This window comes from Oncorhynchus gorbuscha, linkage group LG25 (assembly GCF_021184085.1).
Source record: "Oncorhynchus gorbuscha isolate QuinsamMale2020 ecotype Even-year linkage group LG25, OgorEven_v1.0, whole genome shotgun sequence".
Taxonomy (NCBI): Eukaryota; Metazoa; Chordata; class Actinopteri; order Salmoniformes; family Salmonidae; genus Oncorhynchus; species Oncorhynchus gorbuscha.
This window is the reverse complement of record NC_060197.1, coordinates 3,194,747-3,207,453: the sequence shown is the minus strand read 5'-3', so window position 1 is coordinate 3,207,453 and position 12,707 is coordinate 3,194,747. Positions and strand designations below refer to the sequence as shown.

General features: G+C 41.1%; 1 protein-coding gene across 4 annotated transcripts; it reads right to left on the bottom strand.

Annotated features, from left to right (window-relative positions):
- Positions 1–3,399: 3,399 nt before the first annotated feature.
- On the bottom strand, positions 3,400–11,246 carry LOC124013907 (zinc finger protein ZFMSA12A-like). Of its 4 annotated transcripts, none has more exons than XM_046328459.1 (9): positions 11,119–11,246; positions 10,081–10,283; positions 9,886–9,975; positions 9,572–9,667; positions 9,052–9,162; positions 8,817–8,940; positions 7,185–7,395; positions 5,487–5,536; positions 3,400–5,374 (listed from the first exon to the last, which is right to left on the bottom strand). In XM_046328459.1, the coding sequence occupies exons 1-9, from the start codon at positions 11,174–11,176 to the stop codon at positions 4,260–4,262; spliced, it is 2,058 nt and encodes a 685-aa protein (XP_046184415.1). In that variant the 5' UTR covers positions 11,177–11,246; the 3' UTR covers positions 3,400–4,259. The 4 variants fall into 4 exon arrangements, with proteins under 4 accessions (XP_046184415.1, XP_046184418.1, XP_046184416.1 ...); XM_046328462.1 differs by having other exon boundaries at positions 10,081–10,209; positions 11,119–11,241; XM_046328460.1 differs by lacking the exon at positions 11,119–11,246 and adding an exon at positions 10,595–11,091.
- Positions 11,247–12,707: the final 1,461 nt, after the last annotated feature.

Below are 12,707 nucleotides of genomic sequence, written 5' to 3'. Positions count from 1 at the left end.
CCAGTTAGTGGAAAAAATATCAGAATTGGCTACTTGTGTAAATGCAGCCAAATATTAATTTCAAATCCAATACAACGTGTAGACCTTACAGTGAAACACTTACTTATGAGCCCCTAAACAACAATGCAGTACAACATTTTTTGGGATAAGAATAAAAAATAAAATGAACCAGTAATTAAAGAGCAGTAGTAAAATAACAATAGTGAGAATATATACAGGATATATACAGGGGGGTACCGGTACAGAGTCAATGTGTGGGGGCACCAGTTAATTGAGGTAATATATACATTTAAAAAAACATTTTATTTAACTAGGCAAGTCAGTTAAGAACAAATTCTTATTTTCAATGACGGCCAAGGAACAGTGGGTTAAATGCCTGTTCAGGGGCAGAACGACAGATTTGTACCTTGTCAGCTCAGGGATTTGAACTTGAACTTTCGGTTACTAGGCCAACGCTCTAACCACTAGGCTACCCTGCCGCCCCTGTGGGTAGAGTTAAAGTGACTATGCATAGATGATAAGAGTATCTGCGGTGTAAAAGATAGGGAAGGGGGGGGGGCAATGCAAATAGTCTGGGTAGCCATTTAATTAGGTGTTCAGGAGTCCTATGGCTTGGGGGTAGAATCTGTTAAGAAGCCTCTTGGGGCAGTATGCATAGAAGTAGCTTTAGCTCGTCTGGTAGGCTTGTGTCACTGGGCAGTTGCACTACTTTGTGGCTCCATAGCTCCCTACACCATTAACTAGTGGCTCCATAGCTTCCTACTCCACTACCTAGTGGCTTCCTACTCCACTACCTAGTGGCACCTGTGAATCTGTTGGGGCAGTATAAATTGGGTCTAGAGTTTCTGGGATAATGGTGTTGATGTGAGCAATTACCAGCCTTTGAAAGCACTTCATGGCTACAGACGTGAGTGCTACGGGTTGGTAGTCATTTAGGCACGTGTTGTGCACATGGCCCTGCCAGTCCGTGGTGAGTAATTGCAGTCCTGATGTCCAGAAGTTATTTTCAGTCATAAGAGACGGTAGTGGCAACATTATGTACACAATAAGTTAAAAAACTAACAAAAAACACAATCGGTTGGGGACACGTAAAATTTCTATGCCTTATTATTAAAATGCCTGCCAAACGGCCACATTCCCCATTGACTGTGGATTGAAAATGTCTGATTGCTTGGGAATGTCCTCCCAAGCCCACTTTATTATGTTTGATTGAGATATCTAGAAAATATTGTTTTTGTAGGCTCTGATGATATCTGATTGGATTTTAGTTATTTTGTTTGTGGGTCATTACCAGTATGTCAGCCCTGGGCCCAGTTTAAAAAAAATCTATATGGATTTCATAGAAATATAATGAATAGAACGGGAGTCCCCATTCAAGTCAATGATTAGTCTGTTCTATTCATTGCATTTCAACATCAAAAAGTAATCCTTCTCACCCCCCCCCCCTTAAAATATTTAGATGCACTATTGTAAAGTGGCTGTTCCACTGGATGTCATAAGGTGAATGTACCAATTTGTAAGTCGCTCTGGATAAGAGCGTCTGCTAAATGACTTAAATGTAATGTAAATGTAACATATCCGATAGAATAGATAACATTTGAAAAACTGTGTTCTGTTGATTCAGAACTATAATTGTTAGTGAAAACAGTAGATTTGATTTAATACACAACCAACTCTTACAGTGCAACTGCAAAGGTATTCAAGTCTGCAAGTTTTTATTTTTATCACATGACCAGATAAGCTTTCTGAAGGTTAGAAAATGCCCCCACCACTTTGTGGGGTGGCAGGGTAGCCTAGTGGTTAGAGCGTTGTACTAGTAACCGAAAGGTTGCAAGTTTAAATCCCCGAGCTGACACGGTACAAATCTGTTGTTCTGCCCCCGAACAGGCAGTTAACCCACTGTTCCTAGGCCGTCATTGAAAATAAAAATTTGTTCTTAACTGACTTGTCTGGTAAAAAAATATTGTTTCACATACTGAAATCACTTCAATCAAACCATTTGCAAGATTGACACACAGCGAAGAACGTCAGGAATAACAAATGACAAACATTCTGTAGCAGAGTAGCGATGTATCTCATACCTTTCTGGGTATTCAATACAATCACCAGCATTACTTTAACATCGTGAAGAAGAATTGTATTTATTTTATCCACACAGAAGATATCACCCTTCTAGGAAACTGGTCCTGAGGTCCATAGTGTCAGGTACTGGATGAGACACTACCCCCCCAGCTGGAGGACTCAGTCCCAACTTGAAGCTCATCTGCATGTAATGTAGTGGTAAAACAAATAGATGGGTAAACCTTGATCGCCGGTCATGGTGAAAAAAGTAACACACCCTATAATTTCAATGACTTTTTCCTCAAAGGTGGGCAAACTGTAAAAAAAAAACACTTCCGCTGTAGTAAACAACTTGGAAGAACCCTGTGAAACCTGTATGTCTGCATTTACACAGGCAGACAAATTAATATTTTTTTCACTAATGAGTCTTTTGACCAATCAGATCAGCTCTGAAAAAAGATTGGTGATTGGTCAAAAGACCAATTAGTGGGAAAAAATATCAGAATTGGGCTGCCTGTGTCTTGTCTACACAGACTATGTGAACTGTGCTGATGGAATCATGTTTCTGGATGGGGTGATAAAGATATCTGTTTCAGCTCATGTTTTACCCACTGCAAAGTGAGAACATGTTACTGATAGAAGCAAAGGAAGATAGAGGGAACTTCCTAAAACGAACATAGAGTCTTAATAGGGCTTTGGGCCTGCCAGCACAGCTTCAATGACCCTTGCCATAGATTCTACAAGTGTCTGGAACTCTATTGGAAGAATGTGACACCATTCTTGCTCAAGAAATTCCACAATTTGGGTTTTTGTTGCTGGTGTGATAAACCCTGTCTCAGTGTTCAATTGTGTTGAGATCTGGTGAGACACACCCTTTAAACCCCCTATGCTTCTTTGAAATCCTTGTTTCAAAGTCACAGATCTCTTCTAGCCATTGTAGCCAAAATAATGGGCAACTGGGAATTTTTACTTCCCGCTAAGCATGATGGGATGTGAATTGCTTAATTAATTCGGGAACCACACCTGTGTGGAAGCAGCAGCTTTCAATTGACTTTGTATCCCTAATTTACTCAAGTGTTTCCTGTATGTTTGCAGTTACCCGTCCTTCTGAGCTTTGGCTTGTTTGATTGCACGAGGCCTCGTCGGGGGCCCTCTGGTCCACCCAGGACATTTAGGGCAGTCGTGTCCCAGTTCTGAACAGTCACCTGTACGATAACCCTGTAAGCCAGTGCCAGGTGTGAGCACACCAGCATGTAATGATTATGAAAATGCTTGACTCAATCATTCATCTACTTTACTGTTTTGGAATGGCACAACATTTACACAAAGGCTAAACGGTTGGCATTTTTAGATGGATATGTTTATTGATATATTAATAATGCATAACTCAATTACAAAAGAGTAGATTCTGCCGATTATACTGCATTCAACAGAACAATAAATCACTATATCACCATGGAAATAAATCCAGGTGCTGAACATTTAAACAGTTTCACCAAAACTCCATATAACATTACGTAAACAAACAGATGGAACAGCCTCAACCAGTGGCTTATGTACATATTTGCATCCTCAACTATTATGCAGTGATTTAAAAAAAGGGCAAGTTCACTATTTAACAACTTATTGTTAGATGGTTCATCACCTTGAAAGTAGTCAATGGGCCAGGAAAACCTGTAATCTATTGTTCAGTTTTTTTAAGCAGCCACTACAAACTTAAGCTAATTTTAAACACCTATAACTATAAATCAAAGGGAGTGATGGGGTCAATTATGCAATTGTTCTAAATGTAAAAGCCAAATCAACTGAGATAAATCCAATATTTGGTTTTACATTAGCAAAAGGTAATTTAGCAATTTAAAAAACTATTTAAAAAAACAACATTTCATGTATGCCCCATATCACTTCCATTGATTATCAGCTAGTGGAGGCTCACGTTAGCTTGTTAGTTTGTAGTGTCTGTTTAAAGAAAACTGAAGCACAGATTACAGTGTCTCCTGGCCCATAGACTATTTAAAGGATGAGGAATCGTCAAGCTGTAAATTACTGAACTTCCCCTTGAACTGGGAAACAAGGCTTTAAAGTGTTGAGGATATGATAAATTAGTTTGGTACTGGGTGTATTTCCTGCATCTCCACTAATGCCACTATTACAAAAGCTCTACCAAGAAAAAACAGATTGTAAATACACTACATCATTCAATGATTTTTCTTCATGTGATAGTTCAGGTGTGAACTGCGTTTGTAAGTATTCGGGCAACGAAGACATGAATATGGCCTCTCCCCTGAATGAACTAGCAAATGTTTTTTTAAGCAAGTTCTCCGGATAAAACCCCTCCCACATTCATTACAAGTGTAGGGACGCTCTCCCCTATGCCCACGCATGTGGACCACTAAATGGCTCGACTTAAAAAAACGTTTGTCACACTCTTTGCAATGGTAAGGTCTCTCCCCAGTGTGAAAGCGCTGGTGTACCTGCAGATCACCTCCTGATGGAAACGCCTTCCCACACACAGAGCACATGTAGGGTCTCTCCCCTGTGTGGAGCCTTATGTGCACAGTGAGATTACCTTTCTGAGTGAAACATTTCCCACAGTAGGAGCAGGAAAAGGGACGATAATTCATATGAGTGCGCATGTGATCCTTGAGGCGACGGTTTGTTACAAAGGACTTTCCACATTGGTGGCAATGGTGTGTTCTCGGAAGCTGCAATCCTTTCTTCTTTGGAAGGTGTGACGATGGCCTCAGATCCGACCTCTTGTGGGCTTCCACGTGGTGCACTAGACTGGGCAAGTTGCTGAAGGTAATTCCACATTTGTGACAGTCAAGCGTTTGGACGACACTGTGACTTTTTTCGTGGGTGTCCAGTTGATTCGATTCGGGAAAGCTCCTTGCACAGTGACGACACTGGAATGGATATTGTGGTGATGTCTTAAAACTCTTCCCGCTCTGTGGACAGATGGACATGGATTCGTTGTGTGGACACTGGTGTCTCAATTTCTCACGCAGAGAACCAAACTCTCTCCAGCACTTGGAACAGCTAAAGGCAGTGCCCACACATTGCATCCTCTTGTGGTTTGACAGACTTGTAAAGAATTTGAATCTATTCCCGCAGTTGGAACACTTGTATGGATTATCCCCACAGTGAATTTGCTGGTGTTGGACAAGTTGAGACTGATAATTAAAGCACTTCCCACACTGGGGACACTGGTGGAAAATGTTCATGTGTGATGAACTGGAAGTAGATGGGGCACACTCATTTGAAGCTGAAGAAAGGGGAGTCAACACCTGAAACGACACCCCTGCAACTGGGTCTGTGGAAAAATGAATAAAAACATTGACGTTTCCCCTTCCATTGCACCACAATGGTCAGCTGCAGCTTTCCAAAGGGTAAATGTACTTGGCTAAAAGTTTGTGAGGTCTCACCTGTATCACCACCTTGCATGACACTGGTTGGAGAAAGACCAGAACCAGCCCTGTGAAAGGCACAAAACAGAAATGCAAATTGATGACCATTACTAAGTCAAGTTTGATGCACTGTTTAAAACAACAAAAATGTATAAATTAATTCTCACATACAGGGTCTAAAAATATTCACACCACTTGACTTATTCCACATTTTGTTGTAACAGCCTGAATTTAAAATGGATTAAATAAAAAATATTCTCACCCATCTACACACAATACCCCATAATGACAAAGTGAAAACATGTTTTTCGAAATGTTTGCAAATGTATTAAATTATATACAGAAATAATTAATTTACATACGTATTCACACCCCTGAGTCAATACCTTGTAGAAGCACCTTTAGCAGCAATTACAGCTGTAAGTCAAAACTGTAACTCGGCCACTCCAGAACATTCACAGTCTTCTTGGTAAGCAACTTCAGTGTGGATTTTGTCTTGTGCTTTAGGTTATTGTCCTGCATCTCCAAGTGTCTGGTGGAAAGCAGACTGAACCTGGTTTTCCTCTATAATGTTGCCTGTGCTTAGCTCCATTCCGTTTACTTTTTATCTTGAAAACTCCCCAGTCCCCAATGATTACAAGCATACCTATAACATGATGCAGCTAACAGTATGCTTGAAAATATGGAGAGTGGTACTGAGTAAGTATTATTTTAGTGCCTTGTATTTTAATTGTTTATTTAACCTTTATTTAACTAGGCAAGTCAGTAAAAAACAAATACTCATTTACAATGACGGCCTACTTGTAAAGCACGCCTGGCCAAACTCTTCCCTAACCCGGATGACGCTGGGCCAATTGTGCGCCGCCCTATGGGTACCCCCGATCACGGCCGATTGTGACGCCTCTAGCACTGCGATGCATTGCCTTAGGCAGCTGCGCCATTCGGGAGGCCAAGCATAATAAATGTTTTGGAATATTTGTTATTCTGTACAGGCTTCCTTCTTTTCACTCTGTCAAGGTTAGTATTGTAGAGTAACTAGAATGTTGTTGTCCATCCCCAGTTCTCATATCACAGCCATTAAACTCCGCAACTGTTTTATATTCACCATATATTCACCATTGGCGGTTTTCTTTCTCTCCAGCAACTGAGGAGACGCCAGTATCTTTGTACTGACTGGTTGTATTGATACACGACCCAGAGTATAATTAGTACCTTCACCATGCTCAAAGTGATATTCAATGTCTGCTTTTTATTTTATTTGTACCCATCTACCAATAGTTGCCTTTCTTTGCGAAGCATTAGAAAACCTTCCTGGTCTTGGTGGTTGAATCTGTGTTTGAAATTAACTGAGGGACCTAACAAATAATTGTAAGTGTGGGGTACAGAGATGAGGTAGTCATTGAAAAATACTGTTCAACACTTATTACACACAGTGTGAGTCCATGCAACTTCTTATGTGACTTGTTAAGCAAATTTTTACTCCTGAACTTATTTAGGCTTGCCATAACAAAAGGGGTTAAATACTTATTGACTCAAGACATTTCAGCTTTTCATTTGTAAAATTGTCTAAAAACATAATTTAACATTGATATTGTGGGGTATTATGTGTAGGCCAGTGACAAAACATCTGAATTTAATCTATTTTAAATTCAGGCTGTAACACAACAACATTTGGAAAAAGTCAAGGGGTGTGAATACTTTCTGAAGGCACTGTACCTTTTCTGTGCTGACTCGTCCTCTACATCAATGTCATCTTCATTCGCTTCATCACAGGTTTCATCGCAGCCTATAATATCTCTTGTGCTCCCCATTGCCACTAAATGTGCTGTCCTCATAGCCACACCAGTGTCCAGATTGGTACGGTTTAACTGGTCAGGGAAGGCATCGGATTCAATATCTGATTCCTGAGGAATGTCAGAGGAGGAAACTGCACAGAAAAACAAATACGTTAAAAATAAATTATATCTGCCAGGCTGTTCTGAATATCCCTAATTTACATTTTAATCTGTCAAATTGTTTATTATTTGGCTAATCCATTCAAAATGAACAAGAAAGGTAAGGAACATGGTGAGAGGAAGTTCCTGCATATGAATCAGAATTTTTTTATGGAATCCATGTGAGAGATGCCGACTCAGTCTCGACCTTTAAGTCTTTATTGAAGACTCATCTCTTCAGTAGGTCCTATGATTGAGTGTAGTCTGGCCCAGGAGTGTGAAGGTGAGCGGAAAGGCACTGGAGCAACAAGCCGCCCTTGCTGTCTCTGCCTGGCCGGTTCCCCTCTCTCCACTGGGATTCTCTGCCTCTAACCCTATTACAGGGGCTGTGTCACTGGCTTACTGGTGCTCTTCCATGCCGTCCCTAGGAGGGGTGCATCACTTGAGTGGGTTGAGTCACTGACATGATCTTCCTGTACGGGTTGGCACCCCCCCCCCCTTGGGTTTGTGCTGTGGGGGAGATCTTTGTGGGCAATACCCGGCCTTGTCTCAGGATGGTAAGTTGGTGGTTGAAGGTATGCCTTTAGTGGTGTGGGGGCAAAGTGGCAAAGTGGGTGGGGTTATATCCTGCCTGTTTGGCTCTGTCTGGGGGTATTGTCAGTGTCTCCCGACCCCTCCGGTCTCGGCCTCCAGTATTTATGCTGCAATAGTTTGTGTCAGGGGGCTAGGGTCAGTCTGTTATATCTGGAGTATTTCTACGGTCCTATCCGGTGTCCTGTGTGAATTTAAGTATGCTCTCTAATTCTCTCTCTTTCCTTCTTTCTTTCTCTCTCTCTCTCTGAGGACCTGAGTCCTAGGACAACCTGGCCTGATTACTCCTTGCTGTCCCCAGTCCATCTGGTCGTGCTGCTGCTCCAGTTTCAACTGTTCTGCCTGCGGCTATGGAACCCTGACCTGTTCACAGGACGTGCTACCTGTCCCAGACCTGCTGCTTTCAACTCTCTAGACACAGCAGGAGCGGCAGAGATACTTTGAATGATCGGCTATGAAAAGCCAACTGACATTTACTCCTGAGGTGCTGACCTGTTGCACCCTCTACAACCACTGTGATTATTATTATTTGACCCTGCTGGTCATCTATGAACATTTGAACAACTTGGCCATGTTCTGCTATAATCTCCAACCAGCATAGCCAGAAGAGGACTGGCCACCCCTCATAGCCTGGTTCCTCTCTAGGTTTCCTCCTAGGTTCTGGCCTTTCTAGGGAGTTTTTTGTAGCCATCGTGCTTCTACACCTGCATTGCTTGCTGTTTGGAGTTTTAGGCTGGGTTTGTGTACAGCACTTTGTGACATCAGCTGATGTAAGAAGGGCTTTATAAATACATTTGATGGATTGATCCTCAGATGAACTTACTGTTTGTGTACAATGTTCTGCATTGTTTGTAATTCTGGAGCAGAAACTGGAGATCTTCTGAGTGAGAGAAAGACTGCAGGCATTCATCCAGGCCAGAGGAGCCAGCACTCAGCAACAATGCAGTCTAGGGAAAAGAAGGACACAAATAAAATGACAAAATAGATTCCAGGCCTACTACAGTTATTCATTTGAATGCTGTTGTCTCAAGACAAATTTTACGAAAGTGATTCTGCACCTGCTTAAAGTCTGGTAGTGTAAGCAGCTCTTCCAACCTAGTGAGAAAGTCACAGACCAGTTCCTGAAGTGCTTTGTCAAAATCAGGTCTGAATTCCTCAAGGAACACCACCTGAAAAGATGGAGAGTCAGTGAGATAATGCAAAAGGGAAACGGTAGCCTACTTAATGATTGGTTGGGAGACCCTGCATGATCCTACTTTGGGTGCCAAGTCTTTTTCTTCTCTCTTGCCAGAGTCTACTAGTTATGACTTATCATACAACAAAATGCAAATTTTCAAGGACATTATTACTAGCTTCTCCCCGACTGTACCATCGATCCAGTCAAGCCATATGGCAAAGACTGCCTTTCCAAACTGCCTCAACTATCTGAAGCTGACTAGACACCATTCACTTTCCATTTTGATTATTTGCTGTGCCGGTTTGTTTTGCTTTTGAAGCGTTTTGAGATTACATTTTGTAATGAGAAGTGCTATATAAGCAAAATAAATTATTATTAGCTTGACATGAACAGCTACTTACTTGAACGAAGTGTTCACGCTCAACTGGGTCTGTAATCAAGCTTTGGGTGAGCTTGGCGAAGTTAGCTTCAGGTGATTCCATGCCTGCATCATAGGACTGTAAAACAATGTGAAAAACACACTGAAACCGGACGGTCATTTTTAGGCTTGTTGTTAAAGGGGGTGACAAATGGAACACAACTGTCCATACCAACACACGTAAGCTCTTGATTTAAATGTGGCTGAATTATCAGGGTGTTAATTCTCATTTAAGTGTCCAGCAGGGGAAAAAAAGTTCAAATCCTGACATTGCACTATGACATTTGATTTACCAACCTGAACCTGTGCAAGTTGAGAAGACTTTATAGAATAAAGGAGGGTTTGGAGGCTGACAGGGTGTTCAGCAGAAAATCGCCCCAAAGTTACCTGCAAGAAAAGTGGTGTTGGAGTCTGATACTTTGCATAAAACTATTATCTGCACTTCACCAAATGAAGTGATCCTGTATGAAAGATTAGAAAGAATTGTCTTACCCTTGCTCTCAGCCCCAAAATAAGGAGGGTCCTCTGTCTGTCAGTCATAAGTTCTGGGACAGTTTGTGTTACCACGGTCACAAACTCCTCTAATTTTCCATAGTGCTTAATGGCCCTCTGTTGTGATACCTGCCACATAAATGCAGACATCAGTCGTAGAGGTGGGACCAAAAGGCGCAGGGAGGAGAGAGGGATGGGGGAATCTATAATGTGAAAAGCAGTGTGTTACTGTTAGATCGCTAGTTAAATCAATTACGTTTAGCTATGCACATCTTAGCTACCGTTATGTCATAATAACATTGTCATAACAAATTTCATAACAATCCCAGCAGACAATAGCTTGCGCCAAATGCGCATGTGGACACTCAATAACATAATAATAGCTGGCTAGCTAGTCAATAACATATTATAAACTTGGTGGATGGAACCCTGAATGCTGATTGGCTGACAGCCGTGGTATATCAGACCGTATACCACATTATTATAAACTATGTATTTTTACTGCTCTAATTACCTTGGAAACCAATTTATAATTGCAATAAGGCACCTCGGGGGTTTTGTGGTATATTGCCAATATACAATGGCTAAGGGCTGTATCCAGGCACTCCGCGTTGCGTCGTGTGAAACAGCCCTTAGCCGTGGTATATTGGCCATATACCACAACCTTTCGGTCTTACTGCTTAATAAAAAATATCGAAAGGCACAGCTAGCCAACGTTAGATATAGAGGTTTTGCTAGAAACGGCACAATAGCTAGCTAGATATCCAGCTACTTCCTTGATGTCCGAGTCGTTTTCGCTAGACACCAAGTGCTAGAAAACTGACCGAAACGTGGAGCGACGACCCGAATTTGTCCAATTAGAAACGCTCGTTTAGATGTTCCGTTGCAAAACGTTTAGCTACGGTTTGTTCTTCTACGACCCTGGTCATAGCTAGCTAGCGACCTGGTTTTTACGCCCACCTAGGTTAGAAAGCTAGCTAGCAAACACACAATATTGTTTTCTAATCTTGCAAGTTACCACCAATACCGTATACATACCCATTATGGCCCATGTGCCAATCAATATCTTAGCTACCTTAGCTAGTGAGCGCCGCATGAGCCAGTAGAAAGTAAATCTAGCTAGCTAATGTTACCACCATAGAAGAGGATGTGAAACCTTTGCCACCAAGTACTATTTTAACGTCAGTGTCCAACATTTCTTCAAAATAAAAGTCATCAATTATGCTAAATGTGTAATATTTAACTATCAAGTTATTCAATATATGTATTTATGAACTTGATTATTGCCAATACAATCTGCATTTTAGTTATTACTAACTATATTTACATGTAACCATTAACTTCATCATTAGTATAATAACAGGTCTAAGACATCTGTAACAAGGGCATTGTAGACTAACATGAGACATCTACATCATCATACCACTATAGACCATATCTGTCTAAAATAGTATGCCTACTAATCACTTCCTCATGCTGTGATTGTGAATTGAATAGTCATAATCAATGGCAGCCTAAGATGTGTCCCCATCAAGGAAAACTATGTAAGGGTAGGGCTTACATCTGTTATATACTTACATTTTTATTATGCGAGCCACTTGACCTACTGGAGCTTCATGGGAGTGGAGTCATAATTCTCTGTGACGTGTCAGACCGAGGGACCATAGGGAATTTGGTCATTTCTGATAGTTGATAAGGTATCCACAAATGTGTTTACCTGTGTTGTTCATGATGCCTCTCCATTGAGTCACTTTGTGCCAAAATAGAGTACGGCAGGCAGTCACACACACTAAACCCTGTTCATATAATTCACTGTACACTATTCAGGGAGTAAATGCTGATTGCACCCACAATTCTATGAAACTGTATGGAAGAGGGTGAGTGTTTTCAGAAACAGTGTGTTGTGAGTAGGGTTGCACATTTTGGGGAATATTCAGAGGTGGAAACTTTCCGTGGGAATTAACGGAATATGTGGGAGTTAACGGAAATATATGCAAAGTAATATTAATACCACTAAAATGTAGATGTTTTTTGCAATGGATATATTTACCATATATGGAGACAGAAACATAAACCTTTTACCTTATCATAAGTAGACAATTGCAAATGATTAAATCCTTCCAATAGAAAAAAACAAAACAATTTAGTTACCAATTGAACTTTAATTAAATTAGTTGACTCTTCACATGGGATGATTTCACCGAACATCAAAAGAAAGGGAATATTGAATGATCCCCAATGATCCATCGCATCTCCCAAAAATGTTTTCAACATACATCTGTAAAATTATAGTCTAGAAACTAAATATTTGGTTGTCTTCCTCTCAGGCTTCCTCCTCAATCAGACTCACGCCTCATCTTCACTGTCACTTTCCAACCTAGATGGCTCGTTTATTAGGCTCAAAAAGCCAAAACAAATTTGCACAGATGGCCATAAATTTTTCAACCCTTGTATTGGTCAGCCTGTTGCGTGATTTGGTGTGTGTTCCCAAACAAGGACCACTTGTGCTGAGGCCGGCTGATGTTGGTGGGATTTGGAGGATGATGGAGGCAACAGGGGAAAGAGCCTCAGAAACACAAAGTCCTTTCCACCAGGTGGCTGATGAGATATGTTGGCACGACTGCCAT